Below are 22,080 nucleotides of genomic sequence, written 5' to 3'. Positions count from 1 at the left end.
TCTTGGCATTCGTGTAGGTGTCTAATTGGTTCGGCAACAAGCGGATACGATACAAGAAGAACATAGGGAAAGCGCAAGAAGAGGCCAATCTCTACGCAGCAAAAAAGGGTAAGTGCAGTTCCTGCTCCGTCGGTGCATGCCTCCTTTTGACGCCCGATGCGATGCGTAACCGAAGCTCTTGCAATGACCTGACCGCTGTGGTACCCACGGCAAAAGCAGGCTTGCCTTAGGCGTCATCTGCCCACTTGTATGTACTACGCTGTGGCAGGTCCGCTGCTGGACAGCCCTCGCTTTTTCTTTTATTTGATTCCCCTGACTGCCGCGGATAACTATTTAGTTCGAGAAACCACTAGGAAAGAAATTATATCTGTTGAAGCACTGAAATATTCATTCATTCAGCTGCGAGGAATATGCATCTATAGACGAACGACATAGATATGAGGAAGTGCATCTATATATGACCGGTGGGTGACGGGAAGATGGTATATCTTGTAGCGGCATGCTATAGTCATCGCGAAAGTGACAGGATTCATGGCAAAGCGATTTGTTTGGAAAGCTAACTTGGGAGCGGATGCCGTGATATATTTTTTTGGAAGTGGGTAGTCTGACGTGCGCTTTCATGCGCAGCCGTGAGCCGTTAAAACGGAGCAGTTGCTGCGATTGGAGGCCTAAAGCCCATGTGCGCTTGCAACGTTGAACGAGCATTTTTGTGGGGCAGGGAACATCGGTTGTGCACTGCGTAGCGCAACCGCATCTGCGTGTGTTTTCAGCCAGTGCATGTTGTGATACTGAAGAGTAACGAAAAGGCGGCTGATTGTCGGGCCAGGTCGCTGTGAGGCTTCCTTGGTTTACGCGTCCTATAGCCGTGTCGTAGCTGTGAAGCAGCAAAAACGAAAGCGTCGAAAATTCAATAGTGTACTCGTTTTGCTTCGGTAGAGCCAAGCGTGATGTGGCACTGCAGACTTTCTTGTGCTTCTCGCCGCCACTCGTTCGTGCCGATTCGACCGGTGTCGTGCGCTGATAGGACGCTTCGAAGTTCGGAACAAGGAGAACCAAAAAAGAAAAAGGAAAAGAAAAAGTTCCGAGACCCGCGATGAGCATTTACCGCGCGCTTCCTCGTAGCGGAAGGTTTCCTGCACGACGCGCGGGATGTGTTCGCTCGTCCCTATTTCCCTATTCGCGCCTCGCGGGCGGCCTTATCGGCCGGCCGCTGGCACCAGCTCGGCGGGGTCCGTATTTGCCGATGCTCCCGAGACTTTAGCCGAGCAATTTTTCGCCACTTCTCGCGCCAGCGGCGGCGGTGTTTTGGGTTTCTTTCTGTTTGCAGCGTCCTCTGCGATGCTGCCTTCTTCTTCGACAACACCCCCTCCGTTTTCTCTGTGCTCGTGAAAAACAAGCACGGGTGCGCAGCGTGCTGTAAAAGTGTTTGTGTGCGCGCTCGCGAAACCTTTCAGTTTCTCTCTCCTCGCACCCTCCGTCTTCGCGAGCAGCATACATTTGCTGCCGGGATCATTGGTCCGAGTGATTTTTACGTCGTTTTTTTTTTTTTTTCATCGTTTCGGGCTTTTGCGTTCTGCCGTAGGGAATGTTTGAAGGAAAACGCCAGCAATGGCGCGTACATGGGAAACAGCAACCGTGAGAGAGCGAGGGGATGCACCGGTGCTTTGAGCCGCGCCGTAATGTATGCATGTGTTTGGAGGCTCATCGAACGCTCGACGGCGCCCGCCTGCCCACCCGCCGAATGCGTGCAGGGGAGGCTGAGGGTAAAACAGGCAGAAAAAAAAAGAAAGAAAAGGTTTCGGCGGGAGAAGCAATAGGCGCCTCTTCGATGCGGTGAAAACGCGCGCGCGTGCTCGTTTTCGGGCCGACGGCGCGGCTTTTGTTTTGCCGATAAGGAGCAGGCACTGCTTTTCACCGCGTCCGCGTGTGTGTGCTTGCTTGTTTTGCGGCGGGATCCTTTTGTTTGTCTCCGACCGCGTTCTTCGTTCCCCTTTTAGCCGTTTTTATTTTTATTACTTTTTTCTTGCCTTTCGGGCTTCTCCGTCTGCATGCACAAGGGAACAGCAGAACTGTGGTGCGCCTCTTTTGTTTTCCGCCATGAATGCCCCTTATTAGGGCTCTCTAAACTTTTTTTTTTCCTCTTCGTTTGCTGGGAGAGCGCTCGCTCACGGAGCCGTGCGCGTCCTATCGGCTATGCGAGTCGAATGAGTGCTTTTCTCCTGCATTTGCCTCCACCCGGGGCTGTTGTAGAGTTTTGTTGGTTTTTTTCTTCTCCGCTCCGGCACGCGCGGCCGTTGCTCGTGCTCCGCGAAGCGCTCATTTTGGGTGCTGCTGTAATTCGCGCGTGCGCTTGTGTAGGTGCGTGATATATAAGAGCGAAGAAGCGCCGCCGCCTCGTGTGTGTGCGCGCCACGGGAACGGATCCGAAATCGCTGTAAATAACACAACGAAAAGCGAACCCAGAAAGCTAAATCCATGGAAGCCTCTCTCACACCTCTCAGGCGAGTAAAGGCTAGGGAGGGGGGGTTGACGTGACTCCCCTCTCCGTAGGCTGGCTGTGCGCCAACGCTCTTCCCCTCGGAGTTGTTTGGCGGCGTGTTCTCGTTATCGGTCCGCTTGCAAATGCTTGTCGACGTGGTTCACGCGCTCCAAGACGCAGACCCGTAGCGATCCGCGGCCGTTTTCTCCGCTATCTGGGTTCGCCAAAGCGCGTGGTTGAAGCGAGAGCCCCCACCCACCTCATTCCTCCCTCTTGTAGCGTAAAACAAGATTAGTAAGAGTGCGCGGAGAAATTTTTCAGGCTCACGGCCGCTCTGGCGTATTCGAACGTTTGTATCTCAGTCTCTTTCTTTTCTTGTTATTTTTCTTTGTTTTGCGGTTGTTTCATGGTCCTGGAAGGTACTTGGTTTCGTATGACTCGGACAGTAGTCGCATGTCGCTGCACGACGACCCAAGCTCTGCCGTGATGCACCTACGTAGCACGTAGTTGCGTAGTTGTTGTTGGGTTTTCTTTATTTATTTATTCAGTTCATATTTGTGTTCGCTGTTTCCTTCTTTCCTTCTTCCGTGCAGAGCTTTACCGGGTGTTTCGCTGTTCTCGGATTATTGAGTTCGCGACACGGAGACTCTATCTTTGCGTGTTGCACGTTTCTTAAGTAAGTTTCTGACGTGGTGCTGACCAGTCGTAGAAGGCTTGCCTCTCTCTCTTTCGCAGTCGTCTACGCCTCGTGCGCGAAGCTAGTAGCATTTTCTCATCTTTCCGTGCATATGGCTCCCCGCGGCCATTGACAGGCGTCGCCTTTTTGACCCTCGGCGTCCACCGCCAGACTTTGATGTTCCATCACTGGGATGACCTTATTCTAGATTTGATAACTGTGTCACGCGTTCAATAATGGTCACCCAGGGATCGCAAAAAGATTCTCGGACCTTTGTGCGATTATTGAAAAGCGTGTTGATATTTCACTGTAAGAAATGGATGCAGCACTTTCACACAACGCCGGCATTACGTAAACATTCGCAACTGCGGCAGTGTCTCTCTGTCTGTCTGTTGTTCACGTTGCCAGTGTGTCGCGCTCTTATAGGTTCGAGGGTGTTCGACGTAAATGTAGCAGTGTGTGGTGCGCGAATCAGCCGTTGTGCAGCGCTCCTGATTCTGATCCCCTTGCTCTTTTCAGCATTCCCGAAAAAGAAAACAGACAGACATAGTAAGTGGAACAGCGCATGGTGATACACGCGTATGGCAGTGCAGCGCCCTTCCTTGCTTCTTTTCCCGTCTCTCTTTGGGAGGCGCCATCTTTGCCCGCCCTTCATTCAGGCAGCCCTCGGTTTACTATGCCATGCACATAACTGTTACCGCAGCAGGCCGCGTGCGTTTAGGAGACGGCGTAGATGGCTCTCTGTCGTCTATGGGAATGCGTAAACGCTTACCGTCAAACCAGACCTTCATCCTGTGTGGCTAATTTGGGTGGACTATGGAGGTCAAAGCTACACCAAGGAGTCCATGGTAGACGCAGGCCCCCGAAAAATTCCATTCACGTAGGCGCCGTTACACTGGTTATCCTTTTTTACATTCTAATTAAATGAAGAAGCGACTGCACGTACTCCTATGAATTTGAGTGGAGTTCACGCGACCCACTGCTCGACATTATCTGCGACAGTATCCATCAAGTGTTGTTTAGTAAAATTGGCATATCACGTTGGGACCAAGTTTAGCGCGTGTTTCAGTAATTCGAGCGATGTGAGCTATCCTTGCTCACAGTGTATATATAGCGTAAACTTGCACTTGAAGCAGCCGCCGCCATTGTGGACGGCTAGGCGACCGCCCCTCGTAATTTTTCGCCTCCACCTGGTCTCGTTGTGGCCAACTTCACTGTACTTGCAGCCGCGCTACTCCATCCGCATACGAACCCCAGAACAGTACGTTCGCGTAACGCAACATCGTCTAGCTTTCAGTCGCTCGGCGGCCAGTCTGTCTGTGTAGGTGTCGCGCGCAACAGCGCCGCCCCGCATGCGATAAATCCCCGCCCCGTATAGTACATGCTGCACCGCTACTGGAGTGGAGCTCGCAAGTCTTGTGTGGCTGCATGGCTCGCTTGGCTTGTTTTTGGTCGTTTGTTGCTTCTGCCGACGCACGCGTTCTGACGTGATGAGAGCGGACAGACTTCTTTGCAGGAATTTTCGACGGTCCCTTCCTGCATTCGTACAGTCCTTGGTCGTAGGCCTCGTGATTTTTTATTTTTTATTTTTTCGCAGCTTGCGTGTTTCACTCCCGCAGTCATAGTATGCTACGTCTAGCTGTGGAGGGTTTTTTTTTTTTTTCCCCGCTTTCGCCTTCGCTGCATTCGGAAAGGTTGCCAAAGAAGGACGCCCGCTTCTCTGCAATGCAATTTCTCGTGCGAAAGACACGTGTCTCATCGAATTGCCGCCGCCCCCACGCCCTAGCCGCTGTCGGACGACCGCATGCCCACTCGTTTTTGTTACCATGCTATGTTTTTTTTTTTTCTCCCACTGCGTCGAGAAGCTCATGCGTTCTCGCTAAAGTGACGGAAGGTGGGATTCTCTTCATCCAGTGTTTTCTTGTTACGCGTTCTTGAAGCTTAAGATGAACAGGGGAAGAGAACAGGGCAAAAGAAAGCGAGCGAGTGGCCGAAAGTTGGCGTCTTCGTTCGGTGAGCCACGAATGGCTGCGCATTATGCCGTTTTTGTATTCCAGGGCGTCCCCGCGCCTTTGGCCCTCACTCCGTGCACTTGCGAATATTTGCGCATGTTCCAAAGTGGACAAAAGTCGCTCGGCTATATGCCATGGTCTCTGGTTGAAGGCAAACGAGAAACGGAGAGATTGCTGCTGTCGTTGCGCGAGGAATGGCGCAGTTTTGATTTTCTAAACATTTCTTCGAAGTACGCCTATTTTATATGACCGCCAAAAAGAAAAGCGCAAAATGAATAAGAAGAATGATAAAATTATGCTCCGCTGTTGTTGCCATGACGAGGACGTCTTTGTAAACCAAATTACTTCGTCGCACTGAGCGAGGTGTGTGTGCGTGTGCGTGCGTGTGTGTGTGTGTGTGTGTGTGTGTGTGTGTGTGTGTGTGTGTGTGTGTGTGTGTGTGTGTGTGTGTGTGTGCAAGATTTTTTTCTTTAAAATTTCTCAAATCTGAAAGTCGTGGTTTTCAAGAAAAGTCCCCTCGCTGCCACCCTCCTCCTTTTTTTCAATTTTCGTTACTATATAGTTGTTATTCTAGAGCTTTCAGTTGTCCAACGTGATCGGCCGCAACTTGACGAGCTCGCGTCCCTTCTATCTATAGTTGCAGCGCGTAGCACTCGTATATAAAGCAGTTCTCTGTCTTTATTTATTTTAGTATTTTTCCCCGCTCTTTCTCAGTCTCTTCTTTCACCTCATCTCTAAAGGACTGCCAAAATTTGACGTTTTGTTCAAGTGGCCGTGCAGAGCGCTTAAAAGCGTTCGCTCTGTTTCGCTCCTTTTTCGTCCTCGCGTTGTTTTTTTTTTTTTTTTTGTAGCGAACTTTTTTGCAACTGGACAAACTCTGTGTTTCTGCGTGTTACACTGGTAGTTTTGATGGTCGTCGCCCATTCGCGTACCCTGTTTTCATCCTCAAACGAGCTCTGTGCGTACTCAGTAAGCGCTTTCTTGTCGCGGTATGAGCACACTACAACGCCTACAGCAGTCTGTGCCTGCAAAGCGGTAGCTTCCACTCCCATCCGACTAATGATGGCAGTGGCCACCTCGCGGTATAAGGCCTCTTACAACCTTCGCCCTCGATCTCAGAGGCTGCTTTGCTCACCCCGTCTATGCCCGGTTTCTGGCCCCGGTCACGGGATGCTAATTAGTCCCGACGTGGCGTCTATTAAAGCCACGGCTTTCCCCCTGCCAGCCTTGTACTGCAGTGAGGGTCAAGCGCGCCTGCATGCGGAGGCCGCGTGTGTTTGCGGTCGCTCGATGCCTCCTGTATATAGCTGCGGGACGAGTGCGGCGCGCCGTGTCTGCTCGGAGTGGTTTGGTGGTGGCTTCGAGTCGATTGCGCTCCATTTGGCCACGCACTCCCACTGCCGTTGAGGTGGAATATAAGGTTGCATTTTTGTCCACTCGGCAATCGATTGTTGCTGCCGCTTTGCTTTTTTTTTTTTTTTACTCTTGCCCACCCCTGAAGCGCCTCCGTGCTTTCTTCCGTCGCCCGCTATTCGCCAGGTACACTTCGTATTTCAACCAGTTCACGCTTGCGTCACCGCGGTGAACCGAATGGGCCAGTGGCCACTGTGTCACATACCAGCTGTTCAGGTTTAAAGGGTCTTGAAACGGCCGGCGTGAATAAGTGGGGACGTCGCGGCGCCTTCTGAAAGTAAAGCAACCAGCGTGTTTTACCAAACCAGGTCCCTTTTCGTGAAGGCGTTGCTCGTATTTCTAAGCTTGGAGTAATTTGAGAGTGCTGTCTAAATCGTTTTGTTAGCCGTGCGCGCATGCAAAGCGGGCGAGAGCATTAGAAGTATCGAGAGAAATGTTTATTGTTACGGAAAGGTATCGAGGAAAAGTATCGACCGGCGCCCCTTGTTGTAGCTGTCTTTTCTTTGTTCTAAGTGCTTATGTCGCCCATTCCTCTCATCGCTCGTGCCGCTCGTCGCAGTTTTTACGACGCACGACGACAATAACAGTTCTGACTTGCGGCCACGCCGCGTCTCTCATCAGGGATCGACGTAGGAGGCTTATTTCGGGAAAGAGTCGCCCCAGGCGAGCCACTTTGTGAACGGAGCAAATGGGCGTTGGTTCTCGAGCGGAAAGAGCTTATAGCTCGTGCTAGACCTAACCGGCGCCGAAGGCGGCCGTAACCACTCCGTTCCTCATCATCTCGGCGGGGCCGCTACTTGGGGCAATCACTGAAGGAACCCTTTCACCTCCCCCCAGCCTCATTTACTCTGTTTTTGCTTCTCTCCCTTCGCAATGTTCTTTCTATTCCGGAAAACGAATCTGGAAAGGAGGGTGGTGTGTCAGTCCAAATAAGCGCGCAGGAAGGGGGAGCAAGAACCCTCGGGCTATCTGGATTAATACGTCAAACAGTTTGACGTCGAAGGCCCGATGGGAAGGGTCGGAAACTTGAGAATCGAAACTATGCTAGGGAAATGAAAGGGGGGGGGGGGGGCATTGAGGCCCGATTGGCTTTGTTGATCCCTTTCAGTGCTGCTTTTATTTTTTAACTTATTGGCAAATTACGTGCAAGGGGGCCTCGTTCCTCGTCATTTCTTCGCTGGCCCCGAATCAGCGGGTCTCGTTCGTCCAGTGTACGCGGGCTTTCTGTGCGCCATTCAGCGTAAAAAAAAAAAAAAAGAGAAAACGATAAATGTCGTTTCTGGTTGTATTTATTCGTTCGTTACGTCCACTTTTCACTCTACCAACCAAGGACGAGTCTTGCGACGTGTGAATACAGGTGGCACGTCATGAGATGCTTGTCGCAGCACTACACTCTCTTTTTATTATGGACAAAGAAACTTGCAAGCACACGCATCGTTGATTTGCATCCGCTTCAAAAGTAGAAATTCTTGTATAATGCTCCCGCTTATCGCATTTGCAAGCTACACCGTTTGAGCTGTTCGCTTCAGGCAGGTCAGCACTTCTTAATGTGACCCCGCTGCGGTGGTCTAGGTACTCGGCTGCTGACTCGCAGGTCGAGGATCGAATCCCGGCTGTTGCGGCTGCATTTGCGATGGAGCGGAAATTTTGTAGGCCCGTGTGCTCCGATTTGGGTGAATGTTAAAGAACCCCATTTGTCGAAATTTCCGGTGCTCTCCACTATACGGCGTCTCTCACATGGTGATCTTCGGACGTTAAATGCCAAAAATCAGTCCACTTCTTAATGTGTATCCATATATCGTGTCTTCGCAAGTATCTCGCTTACCTGTCTAACGTAGTCAGTAACATGATCAACCCTTAAGATAGCGGACGCTGTCTCAGAAAACAAGGCGACAAGGCGTCGCACTAAGCTGTCATGAGAGCTTGAGATAGTAGGCTTGTGTTGTATTTCGGTTGCCCCATGTGGCAGCAGATACGTTCGCCTTCATGCTTCGTCCAGTGATTAGCTTTCTTCTGAGATTGTTTTGCAGAATAGGGCTGCCTAGTCTCTTCCGGTGGCTGCGTGCACTCTTCTGCGTTCGGTTCCAAGCTAGCTCCTCCGTATAAACATCCCGCACTGCGCATGTACTGCCAAGCATTTCCTTTTCTCGCTTGGAAAAAAAAAGGAAAGAACCTCGTCTCTCCCATGTCAATCCCTAAAACTGACTAGCAGAGATGGAAGACGGCGGGATTTCTTCATTTCCATTCCATTTTGCGATGGGCCGGCGAGCATTCACCCAGCTACCCATACCAGCAGGAGCCGCCGCTGGAAGCTTGGGCTGCACTTTTGTGTGTATAAATTGGGGTTCGCCCCCTTTGCTGATATTGCTGATGTGAGCGGGCATGGCGGGAAATTCAGAGACGCGGGCTCTTTTATATAGGCACTTCCACCGAATGTTTTGCAAGCGCGCGATGCGGGAAGAAATTTCAGCCTCCCATCCTCCTCTCACCTCCCAATCCTGACGCGTCACACTCTGCCCCCCCCCCCCTACACACACACACTGTGCGTTGTTGACGTGTTCTTGCGTTACGGGAAGGTCTCACGGGACTCTTTACTCGTTTTTTCCTTCTTTGTTCGGCCGTCGTCTGTCTCGTGAGTTGGGTGTAGGTTGTACCAGTGTGCACTTGATGTCTCACTCTAGTTAATATTGGCTGCCATATCGGGCGGAGACTTTCTTTTTGTTGTGCTTTAGAACTTTTTCTGCGTTTATTTTTGTTGTACTGCGAGTAACTGTAATGCACAGGGAAAACAAATCGAGAGCGTGCGTAGTGTGTACGAATACGTGAGTCGACACTCAAAAGTGCCCGTTCGCGAACGTTATAGTGGGCAGGCAGATAAGATTTAGTATAGCAAGAGCATGAAAGCAATGTAATCGAAATTTCCAAACTTTCGATATTGCAGTAATATTTTGCATAGTTTCGCATTTGCAATATATCGAGGGCTAATTAAAAGGCGTTAGTTTGCGTTCGTCGAGCGCTGGTTGGTCGATGTCGGGCCAAGTTGACTCCGTTGCGTGGTTAAAGACTTCAGCACGTCAGTGGTCTCTCTCTGTCGTATCTAAACGCTGTCGGTTCGTAAGCTTTGCACTCTCGCCAGTAGTGGGTGATCATTTGACTGCCGTTAGTGTCATCCTTCATGTTTACCCTGGGCTCGGTTGTCCGCAGACGTGGGCTGTCTTTGAAGCTCGCCCTTTCTCAACATCGGGCTCCACGGGGGTCGCATCCGTCCGTTTTTTTTTCTGGGAAGGGGGGGGGGGGATTCGAATTCCCGTCCCGCCGACTTCCGCATCAAGATGAAATTTGCTTCGGAGTGTTTGCCTGCTTACCGGACACCGTGTAAGCTCCTCTTCTCTCCTCGAACGGCTTCATCTGAGGAATGCTGGGAATCGTTTTCTTTTTTTTTTTTTCGCGAAATGTTATCCCCGCACTGTCCATTTATTTCATCAACGTGTTCTGTTCCCCGACTTTCCGAAGCTCGGTTTTCTTCAAGACGCCTGCTGTCCATTACGCAATAGCGTGGCCCACTGCCTATGTGCTTCAATTCGCGTTCTGAGTTTTTTTTTTTTTTTCTTTTCCGACAGCTTCGTCTAGGCCGAAGACGACTGCTTCGAAGTGTGCTCGTACCTCTCACTCTTCTATTTTGACAGTGTTTTTTTAAAGTGCTGCCTCTTAGGCTAAACAAGCTGGCCGTGGCTTTCTGTTCTTTTTGCGATGTCCCGTCATCCATAGCCCCCCCCCCCCCTAACATTTATTGCTTTATTTTCTTTTTTATTTTGAGGACCTCTTTCTCAGTTCTGCAAAAAAAAAGTGTGATAAGTAGGCAAGGCGATGAGGGTCGCACACTATCAAGACCTGCAAGTCCTCTGCCACCGCGGCGGCAAACGTGCGTATACACGTGTGAGGCGCGGCTAGGCTTGATCGCGATTGATGTCCCGTATAAATTTTTTTTCGGGCAGGCGCCTTGCGACCCGACGTGCGGCGGCGACCGTTCCCCCTCTCTTTCTCTCTCTTTTGTGTGTTCACGCCACGGTGTCAGAACGAGGAGGAAAGGAGAATGGCTTGGCGGCGACGCTAGCCAGTCTCAAGGTTGCCATGCTTGTGTTTCCTTCTCGGTCCCTTTGGCCCGCTACCCCTTGTCCCCCGCTCTACCCCCTATTTTCAAGACGAGCCGTCCAATTTCGCCGAAAGCTTTTCAATGTCTCCGCCTTTCCACACGCCGAGTGCGCGCCTGAGTTCGGGCTGCCTCGGATTGCTTTCCTAAGTTCGTGAAGATGGGGAGAAAAAGAAATTTACAAGTGGAAAAATAAATGCGCGAGCGATGGTCCCACGTAACAGCAGCGGCGTTGTGTTGACGAAATGCTGTTTTTCAGTAGCGGCAAGAATGAAAAGTGCAATCCGGCGGAGCCTTCAAGTGGCTGGTGCTGTATCTATTTCGTCCGCCGGTGTATGAGTTAGCTTGGCTCCGAGATGTCACTTTTTTTTTTACTAATGAAAACTGAAAGGAGCAGGAGGGAGGTGGGGAGAAAAACAATACTGCGAATTTATTTTCGCCACTGACGGGGGCAACGCGTCGCGCGCTGTTGACAAATTGAACCGTCCTTCTGGCGCTCTTCCCTTGATATCGTGTCGAATCGGGTTGCGCCGACGTCTGGCTGGCGTCCGCTTATTTGCGCGTCTTCCCCGAGCGTGGCCGATTCCCGTGATGTCCCTCATCCGGCATCTCTTCTGCTGATCCCGCATTGAAACATTTGCATGTGCTCGGTTCTCTTCAAATTTGTTTATCTCTTATAATGGCCGGGCTTTGGGTAGGAAACAGACACTTCACGAAGCATCGTGTTAAACTGAATCGATGCAGTGCAATCAAATGCTGCATCGAAGCGTAAGGTAGCCCTCACTTTTCATCTAACGTGGGTGTTTACACCTCGAACAGGCGAGCATATTTTCCCACCGGTGGCCAAGTTTTTTTACGCGTCGCTTATAGCCACCATCAGGGACTCCGTAGCAGCACGTATGAGCCAGCAGCTGCGAAACACATTGCAGCCTATAAAATTTTCTTACTTAATGTGCACCTGCGCTGTTGCTCTACGTGTGCGTTTTCACACTGCCCACGCTGACGAGTTCTGGAGTAATCCGTTGTTGTGTATACGTACACCTAGCAACCTTCCCTGTGAGTCGCACTACTCCTCTGGGCACCTACGTAGGGGAGCGGGCGACGGGCTTTGCCGTGTGAGTTTGACCGAGCCGCGTTTAGTTATAACTTCGTCTTCTGCTTGCGGGCTGTGCAAAGCGCAGTTGTCGTAATCTTTTAGACTTGGTTGAATAACCTGGTCGAAAGCTAAAATTATTGTATAGGGCCTGTTACTGCAGTTTCAGTGTAATAACCAACTTGCATTAATGTTAATAATTTCATACTGTACTTATCATTTTGGGCACATCCGCACATTGCTGGCGTAGACTGGCAAGTGGAATGAAAAACGCTTTCACAACACTGCTCACATTGGATATCGTGCCCGACAAAACGCTCCTACTGGTCCCTCGACGCTTTTTATTCAAGTGGCACGTTCGCCTTCGCAAACACATTATGCTGCCGTTAGTTTCGCCGCTCTTAATGTGGACTGTTTCGTTGCACGCCCGTATCGTGTAACGATCTATGCTTACATTTTGTAGTATATACACTCTTGTGTATTTGAGTTCAGGCCTCAAAGACTGCAAATTGCGTCGTCCTTTCGTCGATGGCGTCGTCCGCTCTATCTGCAATTTCGTGAACGAATTTTCGTAATAGTAAAATCGTTTCATTGTGGCATTGCGTGTTTCGAGCTGGACGCTAGGGACTATGTATAGGGACTTCCTAATCAAACTAAGGAAGCGATATTGGACGCAGTGTAGGAGCAGGTGTACTGCATGGCTTGAAGGTAAGCTGGTGGAATTGAAAAAAAAAAAAGGATGCGTCTCCCGTTCCGATCATTTATTCCATAGGCCACTAATTTCAGTTTTGGCCCTGGCTGGCTATCGCATTCTCATAACCTATGTAGCTGGTTTTCGTGTGTAGGTTTCAGAGTATGGTGAAAAGGGAGAAGGGAGGGGGGGGTGTAGGCAGCTTGAGGAAAACGGGCCTTCTGGGAGATTTGGTGTGTATGTACAAACTCTGGGGAGCAGCCGAGGGAAAAGGGGGGCCGTCACGCGGGGGACGCAGGAGGGCGACGCGACGGCTGCTCCATTAGCCCTTCCGGCGCCTTTTCGCCTCCTCCGGTCGCCAAATCAATGCCGGCTGAAGGCACCCTCGCTTCTTCTTTCGTTGGGCTTCCTCCTTGGCGACCGGCGAGTGCTTTCTCTAGCGCCTTTCTCATTCAAAGTGAGCCGGGCTCCCCCCGGCCGGATAGGGAAAGTACCCTTGCTTATATTGCCACACAGGACGGGAGGCATCGCAATAGGCAGCTCTGTTTTTCTTCTTACGCGGTCTGTCCTCTGTTTTCGGCTTCTGCCAGTTGCGTTCACTTTCTTTCTCGCCTCAGCGCGTTTCTTGTTCGTTTTTCCTACCCTTGTCCTCCTTTATTTGGCCGTCCCCGTGGCCTGCCTTATTCCGATCTCGCTGAGGTTTTCCTTGGTGATCCGTTCGGGGTGCCTTTTGTGCGGCCTGCCTCTCTTGGCGATCCTAGCTTACGACTACTGCGGCCCATCGTGCGCTTTACTTGCCATAGCCTTCCACCCCCCCCCTCTCGTTCTCCCACTTCTGGTCTGCTTATATTTCTTATTTTTGTCATTTGCTGTGGTACCGCACGTTGCACGGAAGTTAGTTACTTCGCCTCGACAGGGGAATGTCATTACGTCACTCTCCTGGCGTTGTTTGTTTTCTCGGTGCAGTGTTACTCTTTCCAGGAACGTTTCAGCAAATCTAGGTTGTGCTACAATTTCGGCGTAGCGCTCACACTCTTTCACCTTTCTTATTTATGCCAGAGGGAACGTAAATATTGAAAGGACAGCGTAACTGAACGTTTTGGTGCGGGCTCTTGGTTTGCCCGCTGAAAACTTATCGTTTGATTTGTCATTATGCGAACGGTCGAACTTAAACAGCCCCTAAGCCACTGGCACGCTTGCGTCGACAAGCAGTAAGCCTAGCTGTTGTCTTACAGGGCAGCATTAAAGTAAACTGCGAGTATGCAGTTCGCTGGATGAGCAGGGCGACTGTGTTTCTTTTAATGGTGCGCGATCAACTTTCCTGCAGTGCTGCTAATACATTGAAGTGAAAAAGGGCAAGACCAGCTTTTTATCTGTAAGATGGACGTTCCCTGAATGACGTGATAGACAGCCTTCCGCGTATCAACGTAATCATCGTTTGACTATCGTAGCACGAGAACCGCACATGCATGCTCACTGCCACGTGTGTAAAGTGCCATGACCTTGGTACTGCCCATTATCACAGCTGCTCTAGGCGTGCGTATGTGTTTTGTTGCCGGACATGCACCGCGACGGCGTCAATGGCGGAGTCTTCACCAACTGTGTCTTTTTGTTCTTCTTCCTCCCCTGCCCTTTTGTTCCGCAGCGGCCGGCGCTTCAGCCTACAGCATGGTGCCGACGACGCAGGGTCAGCAGGGTCCTATGATAAGCCCACCACCGCCGGGCGTCCCGCAAGACTCCATGTACAACATGAGTATGAACGGCGGAGACTCCTACCAGAACGCCGTGGGCGCCAACGTGCAATCGCAGGTAAGTCGGCCCACCTGGCTTCTGTCTTTATTCTAGCGTGTGTCTTACGAGCTCGGCGTCTTCGCTTGCGCTACCTGTCCTCGTCGAGCCTCGTCGTGGTGGTTTTTATTTTGTCGCTAGATTGTGAAAGGGAAATCTGGCACTGGAATAGTTAAAGTACGTCGTGAGTGGTGGATGGTATTCGTGATTTTTGTTTCTTTACTCCCCACCATATTTATCGTTTTTCGGCTGTATGCGGCCTTTTTGTTGTCTTATTGAGACCAAGCACATGCTGTGCGCGAAGAGCTTTTTGCTGTATACGTAACGAAGTTTCTTCACTTCGAATTACTCGTGTCGTTGGATCTTACGCACATGTCATTCACCTTGAGAAATGGTGCTAGATTTAGACCGTTTATCTGTTAAATATTCTTGCGTGGTCCATAGAAATTCTGGACAGAGCTACAGCGATGAAATGCGCGGCCCTGTAGGAGGGGCCATTAGACGCGCAGTCGAGGACCAACAACCGTGGATACACTTTCTGGAACGTGCCTACCAGTAAAATTGGACAAATAATTGGGGCGTCAGGGTGTAGTTGAGGAGAAAAGCTTATTCTAAGATGAGGAACGGAAAATCAAGAACGTAGAACTTTTGTTTTTTCTTCTTCTTCGAACCACCCGCACCCCAAGGTGACTTTAGCGACAGGTCAGCGATAAGGAGAGAAACATGTATCACAGTTAAAAAAACAAAAATCAGACGCTGAACATGGCGTTTTCTCCAACAGGTTTAAAAAGAATTGCTGGATTGGAAATTATGCCTCGACAGTGGAGCCGTACCCGCTTCAAGATGGCGGCTGTGGCCGCCATTTTGGGAAGGGTAAAACGAAAAGTTAGCATTGAGTGAAGATAAGGAATTGTTGTCTTCCGACGTCCAACAAGTTTAATACGGCATTTTTTTTTTTTTTTTGTGAGCAGACACTGTTCAACGTGTGTTTTCGTTCTCGTTTCCTCAAATTCAGTATTCGAAAACTTTATAAAAGATCAAGTCATCAATACTCATCTCGGTATGTTGCTTTCGTCGACAAATATTGTCTCTTATTATACAGTTAACATAGCTTTTGCACTATCAAAGCAAAACCACTAGAACCTCTTGGCGGGTACCACCTTAAGATGACATGTGTTAGTGATAAATGATGGACAAGCGCTGGCTTTACTATCAGCAATAAGGCGTTGTATGAGGTTCCAATCCAGCACTTTTCTTTTTGAAAACCTCCTTGTTTATTCCTGTCAAGAAAAGAGCTTTCCGTGAGAAATTCATTTAAAGTAAACAGGTATTTATTGAATGCAAAAGGGCCGAAGTTCACTTAAATTTAAGTACCATCCTTGATTACAAAGCCGTACTATTTCTTTTAAAGTACGCAAAGACTCGTGCCAGATTTCGTTTTTTTTTTTTAGACGAGAAATTCGCTAGGCGAAGCTCCTCCCTTTCAAGTTGACCGCGACGCTGTAACATGGCTTAATGATCGTTTGACGCGTTCGTTGTGTACTGCAGGACGCAGCACATTAGTTCACTCTGACCGACACATCGGGTTGTCCTGGGAATGTATGGAGCGATCACGATTTAACGAGCGTTAGTAGATAGAGCTCGCACAGTTCGATTTTAGGCCTCCCAAACCAGCAAGGACAACCTATCAATTGTTCCGCGTAATTTTTTTTTTTTGCTTTCTTGGAATCAAAAGTGGCACTCGTAATGTTTGGCCGCCTTGGCTGAAGGCTGCAGACCGCAGTGTATAAACATCTTGCAACGTTTGGTTCTTACGCTGTGCCGCCTTGAGATGTGCGGTGCAGTGATTTTCATTCACGCTGATAGAGCTTCACCTCAGCTACGCCATAGTCTCTGTTGACTGGTTGTGAAGGCCGCACTCGGTGATCAACGTAAACATATTTGCCCTTTCAGTCTAGTTTTATTGTCTTGACGAACAGCTTCGCGAGTTGGGCAGTGTAAGCATTCGCTCTGCTTATTTTGTGCTGTCTTTTCTTTTTTCTTCAAATGCGCTGCGCGGCATTTTTCTATCTCGAATGCGGCCTCGAGCAAGGTTGAAGTAATCGAAGTTTTTTTCCAATGTGCTATCGCGGCCTACCAATCACTGAGACCGGAGCCGTATTCTGAGTTGGCGGTACCGTCGCTGATTGGCTGGTTGAGCAATGGTGGTCATGTAGTCGCTTCAATCGTTCGACACTCGAGATTTTCCGTCCCGCTTAGGGATGCTGTTGCCGAAACTTACCGTCTCAGAATACGACCCGTGGTCGGTTCCATCGGCCTTTTTTTGTTTGTTTTGTTTTCACGATGCCACGGCTCATGCGCCCATGCCCCTAGCGGGAAAAATCGAGAAGCACCTCTCGAAGGCTTTCGCTTTGGCGATACCGGGTTTCCCTACGGAAGCAGCAGAGGGCAGCACTGGAAAATGGGAAAGGGCCGACGTTTTCTATCCGGGTTCACTGTGAGCCAATGAGCGGCGGACTCGGTGCCGCTCGCCGTGGCGTTCCAGCACCGAGGTATCAGAAGTGCGTTACGACGCTTGCTTTTCCTGATCAACGCCAGTGGTGCACTTTGGCGGGTTGTAGTTAGAAGGATGTATCTCATGTTCGACTTTATAGCTTCAGCGCCTGAGGCGTTCCAAGTGAACGAGTAAAAGTAATGAAAGTCTGGCGGCGCTGTCGGCCTCCCATCATCCGCGGGTCTTGTGTTTTTCATCGTTGAACGAAAGGCGGACGAGCACATAGAATGCTTTCGAAGGTGGCCGAAGTTCCGTGTAGTCTATAAGCGGCCGTGAGGATTTCTAAAAGCAAAACTACCGCTGTATGAGGCTCTTCATAGTTGTCTGTGTGCGCGTCTTTGGAATGTGTGTGTTCGTTTCTCGGCGGACACGCGCGCCCAGGAATGGCTGGTGGTTTCTCTGATAAGTAGTCTCACAGAGATGATAAGCTGTGGCCGGTGTACTATTTGAACTGTCACAAAGTGTATTCTAGAGAGATGAGAAAGTGGGGCGGATGTGATGAACGTTGTGTGGTGAACCGACGTGATTTTTTTGCGGGCGCTCTGCTTGCGCCAATGCTGTCAATGCTCTCGTCGGCGCCCGCCGTTTTCCTCCCGTCGCTGCGATTTAAACGGTGCCACAGTATGCGATGTGAGCTTAGCGACGGTGCTTAAAACACCTTTACGACCAACGCTTACCTAAAGGCCCACTTGCGCTACAATCCCGCAGTGATGATGGAAAAGCGAAACGTGGTAACAGTCGGGAGCTCTTCATTGTTTCCAAGCAGGTGTGACACAAGACCTTGTTGTGAGTGCATGCGCTGCGAAGTAAAACGGGTGAAGAGAGGCGACGCTGATGTGAACATCGTCGGCGTTCGGCACTGCAGGCAGGTCGTTTGCGATGCTCGCAGACGTCGCCACGTGTGCATAGCCTGCAACGCTACGAATGCACCTCACAGCCTGGTGTTTTGGCGCAGTTTGTCTGGGAGCACGAAGGGAGCGCAGTAAAATAGTCGCGGCACGTTTGTTCGGCCCGTCGCGCGTGATGGACGCGTGTCCGCCGTGACTTTCTCGGGAGAGGCAAAAGTGGCGCACTGGAACTGTGCATTGCGGCGCACCTGTTCAACTTTGCCTTTTTTATATGTTCGTTTCGGGGGCGGCAAAGAAAGCGGCCCGGTTTGTTAGTGGTGGAGGATACCCTTGTCTCTCTAACCACGACGAAAAACCGCATACACGTCTACCTCGTTCCTGCGATTCTTTGTTTTTTTTTTCTGTAAGATTCTTTTTTATTCCTCGGTCCTCTTGTTCAGCTTCTGTTTTCTTTCGTTCTGCCGAGCGCGGTGGTCTCTCTCTTAAGAGAGTGGTAGGGACGATCAGGGGCGCCCTGTTGCGGCAAAGCTCTCTCGGCTTAGCGGCGCTCTCCTCTGCAACGCCGCCGCAACTCCGCAAAAGCCGGCCAGCAGCGTCCCGAAAGCGGATTAGCCGCATGTGCCGCCGCTCCTCCTCTCTCGGCCGCGACATCTTCTGCTCTTTATTGTTGCCTGCCGCGCAAAACAAGAGCTCTCCTCCGTCCGCTTACTTTTTTCTCGCTTTACTTCTTGTTTTCGAGCGTAGAGACAACAAGGGGGGGGGCAAAGAGTGAGGCAATAACAGCGCTGGCTCACTCTTGTAGTAGGCGCAGTAGCGGCGCGGGAGGGATTACGGGAGGCGACCGACTCCGGCGTTAATCCTCGGTTACGGGTTTTTCTCCGAGGCCCCGGCGTCCGCCTTCCATTAACGGCCGAGCACGCACACACGCGCGCCCTTCCCCCTGCGCCTCTTTTTCCGCAACACTGCTGCGTCTTCTCTCTCTCTCTCTGCGTTTTTGCTTTGTTCTTTTCCTCTGAGAAGCCGCTGCTAACAAGCTTTCCTTTGTTGCGCGCCGCCGCAGTCCCTGCCTTCTATATACACGTCGGTGTTTTCTCTTTGGACGAACTGAACCGTCGTGCTTGCGTCGCTGCTGCCAGGAGGCGCGTGCGTCGCATCCGAGTTTACAGAAGGCGAAGATTTACGTCTCTATTGCCCCCCCCCCCCTTTTAACCCCTCTTCGCGTCGTTTACTCTCAGAGCTCCTGCTTGTTCATACTGCCGCTGTCTCGTTCAACTTACCCGTTCGAGCGAGTATAGAAGCAGGTGAACTTTCGTAAGGCCTCCCACCTACCCACACCCGCCCACACTCCCGCGATCGCGTTTTCGCTGTTTTGTTTCAGGTGGAACGCTGGCTTTAACAACGCTTCTTCCGAGGCTGATCGAAACGCGCGTGGTGTTCTATCTTTCATATCCAACTTGTACTTCCATTTGCTACCTCGGTACGCCGTGAGGTACTTAATCTCAGAGCGCAGGATTCTCTTATTCAACGCTCGTCGGCAGCGTTGATGGTCGTCATGTCAGACTCGTTTCGGCGCGCCGAAGTTTTGGGGCTCGCATCGGGGCTAGGTTTGCATATTGTCTACCTTCGTCATTACCAGAAGCTTGAATTGCCTGTGAAATAAAAACAAATGTTTTTTGAGCGTTTCCTGAGCGTACATTTTTATGCGTCCCCACTTAGGGGCCCACGTAGCCGTTGTAGCTATGTTAGATATGTGCACCACAGGTGTACAGGCAGCTAGTTCGATAGGCGTCGCCAATTTGTGATGTTCCTTGGGGAAAATATGTTTTAAGCTATATAGATAAATTGTGTGCGACACTGGTGATCTAGGATGCATAGGTGGGCAGCTGCTACATGACTTGAGTCAAATCCCGTGGAGTTCTCTGCCTGCGCTATGCGCAGTAATAAAACGTGGTCGTGTACGGCGTGGCGGCCGCAGTACTCTTTAAAACCCCCTGATGGCGTATTCGAGTGGGCGTTCGCGGAGGAGCCGCTCTTGTCTCCAGGGCCCACGTCTGTTAGGCAGGGTCTGTAAGCCAGACCGGAGGGGCGGTCAAGGCGCCTTGCTGGAGACCCGTGTTGTTGACCCCCTTTTGTGCCGTGTCGTGTCTCTGTCGCTCTCGTCAGAGGCGTCGAAAGAAGACTAACCGTGGGCTTCCACGCTTTGTTGTCTGTCCTCCCCACCCAACACTCCCCTCCTCCTCCGCTAGCTCTGCAATTTGGAGACGTGGGCCTGAGGCAGCGGCGGCGGCGATCGTTGATGATGGCTCGCGGGATGAAGCTCGCCTCTGCTCTTTGTAAGCTCTCTCTCCCAAAACCACTCCTTGTGAGAACGCCCGCTTGTGAACGCCCTGTATCGCGGGGGCGCTAGTCACCAGTATGAGCTGTGCATTTTACATGTTCGTGCCTTGCCACCCGTGTGAATGCAGTCGCTGTGTGTAGTGGCGTGCCTTTGCGTAACACGGGAATTGCAGCCTGCCGTTTTTCTACTCACAGACGTTTGCCATTTAACCATTCGTTCAGAAAAAACAAAAAGCGTAAAAGTTTTTCCCCGCAGTCAGCACACGATGTCGCTAAGAGATTTATGGCACCTGACGTGTAGACTCGGCACCTGACACGTTTCTCCCCTGGCGTCTGACTTCCCCGCACGTGGGCCAGGCCCGGTCCTCGCATCAGCCAGCCGTGAATCTCGCAAGCACTGACTGCGGTGCCCTGAAAGCCTTTTCCGCTCGCGACATCCATTACAGGTCCCTCACAATGCCCGCCAAAGCTAGGAACGCGCGCGCCTCGACCTTCGTCAGTGCCCTCAGCATGGTCTCTGGTACTTCTCGGAAATCACTGCACGCCCTTCTGTCTGCCCTTTTCGCGCCCTCTCTGCCTGCTGAGTGTGTTTGCTGACAGTGCTAGTTATACCCCTGTGGTGGCCTTATTACCGCGCCAAACGGACTGAACGCATGCTCTATTAACCGCGCGAGAGATTGTGGCATTTTAACTACAGCGCCAGATTATTGGCAGTGTTGCTGCTTTTTTGCATTTTGATGTTCATTCGCCCCGCTCTCGCACACCAGTCTGCCCAAATTTCTTCTGGGTTGCTGCTTTTTTGTGCACACGACAATTTTGTGGGTGTTCTCACTTATCTTATTGCCTAAAGCTTCGATAATGCAGTGCAATTGCTTACTTTAGCGTCCGAGGCAAGCGCATGCAATTTAGTTTATTCGTAATTTCTTGAAACTCGACATATCTCTCTGTTGTTTATTATAGTATATATTCGCAACTGATTCAAGTGGATATGTTGCCTTTGTTCGAGCAGTGTACGTGTTTCTGTTGAGTTTTCTGTTGCTGCGTCAGCATTATTGCATTGTACTGCTGATACTTCTCTACATTTCTGTTCGATTCTATTGGTGATATATATATTTGCGTGTCACAGCATTATCGCGCTAACCGTTGCCGCTCGATCAAGATGCACTCTGTGCCGCAGTACAGAGGCGTTTTTGCGCACATAGCGCTTGGCAGGGCGGCATCGTTAAAACGGTAACGCTACGCAAAAGCGGTCTGGTAGAGGGACGAATAGTATTTTCTTGTTATGTGTCGTTCGTACCTTGCTAAAGGTAGCCATCGACAGCCTTCATCGGCTGCTGCTGCTACCTCTAGCCGTGGACGTTGTCAGCTACGTGTACCTGCCAGCGTTCACGTGCTTTTTTTTTTTTTTGTCTTGAAATCTGTGTTGCACGTGTATGGTAGCTAGCTGTTACAGGCAGGTAGCTGCAGATGCAGCTGCACCTGTAGCTACCAGTTGCTGCTGGCATTGTTGGTCTTAGCTTATTTTATGTGCAGGAGCAAAAATGCATTTCATTGGATATTTGTTGGGCACCGTATTTGTTTTCTTTTTGTTTAGCCGCATTTTTTTTTCAACCACTCTTCTGTCTGTTCCTACTCCCTTCTAATGCCTCTTACTATTCTGCCTATGTTGAGAGTACTGTGCAACGTATAGGCCCTGCAACATTACTTCAAGAACTCCGTGCATAGATCCTTTGAAATGGACGACGCATCGCTTCCTTATGCGATTATTCTTCGTGGTCTAAAGCGTATCTCCTTATTATCACTTTAGCACCGGAATGGCGGTGGTCTCCTTCTCCATTCTGCTTAGAGACTTGTGGCTTCGCACGCTGCCAATATTTTTTTTTTTTTGAAGGCGTTGTCGGCGAGGACAATGTTTTTTTTTCTATTTATTTATTTTGTTTCGTAATTACACCCAGACTTGGAAGGCTCCACGAATGTTCTTTTTTTTTTCCCTACGGCTTTATCGTCAGACTCGTTCTCGCTTATTTTGTGTTTAAAAG

The 22,080-nt window shown here is 50.4% G+C and overlaps 1 protein-coding gene across 3 annotated transcripts; it reads left to right on the top strand.

Moving 5' to 3' along the window:
- The first annotated feature begins 21 nt into the window (after positions 1 to 21).
- Positions 22 to 20,585, top strand: LOC142761715 (uncharacterized). 3 transcript variants are annotated; one of them, XM_075886183.1, is made up of 4 exons: positions 22 to 108; positions 3,675 to 3,704; positions 14,160 to 14,323; positions 19,951 to 20,107. In XM_075886183.1, exons 3-4 carry the CDS (start codon positions 14,183 to 14,185, stop codon positions 19,975 to 19,977), a joined length of 168 nt encoding a protein of 55 aa, XP_075742298.1. In that variant the 5' UTR covers positions 22 to 108; positions 3,675 to 3,704; positions 14,160 to 14,182; the 3' UTR covers positions 19,978 to 20,107. The 3 variants fall into 3 exon arrangements, with proteins under 3 accessions (XP_075742298.1, XP_075742297.1, XP_075742296.1); XM_075886182.1 differs by lacking the exons at positions 3,675 to 3,704; positions 19,951 to 20,107 and adding an exon at positions 20,488 to 20,585; XM_075886181.1 differs by lacking the exon at positions 3,675 to 3,704 and having other exon boundaries at positions 19,951 to 20,103.
- The last annotated feature ends 1,495 nt before the right edge of the window (positions 20,586 to 22,080 follow it).

The sequence above is a fragment of the Rhipicephalus microplus genome, unplaced genomic scaffold, assembly GCF_043290135.1.
Source record: "Rhipicephalus microplus isolate Deutch F79 unplaced genomic scaffold, USDA_Rmic scaffold_1041, whole genome shotgun sequence".
Taxonomy (NCBI): domain Eukaryota; kingdom Metazoa; phylum Arthropoda; class Arachnida; order Ixodida; family Ixodidae; genus Rhipicephalus; species Rhipicephalus microplus.
The sequence above is the reverse complement of the archived record's forward strand: the minus strand, read 5'-3'. Positions and strand labels throughout refer to the sequence as shown.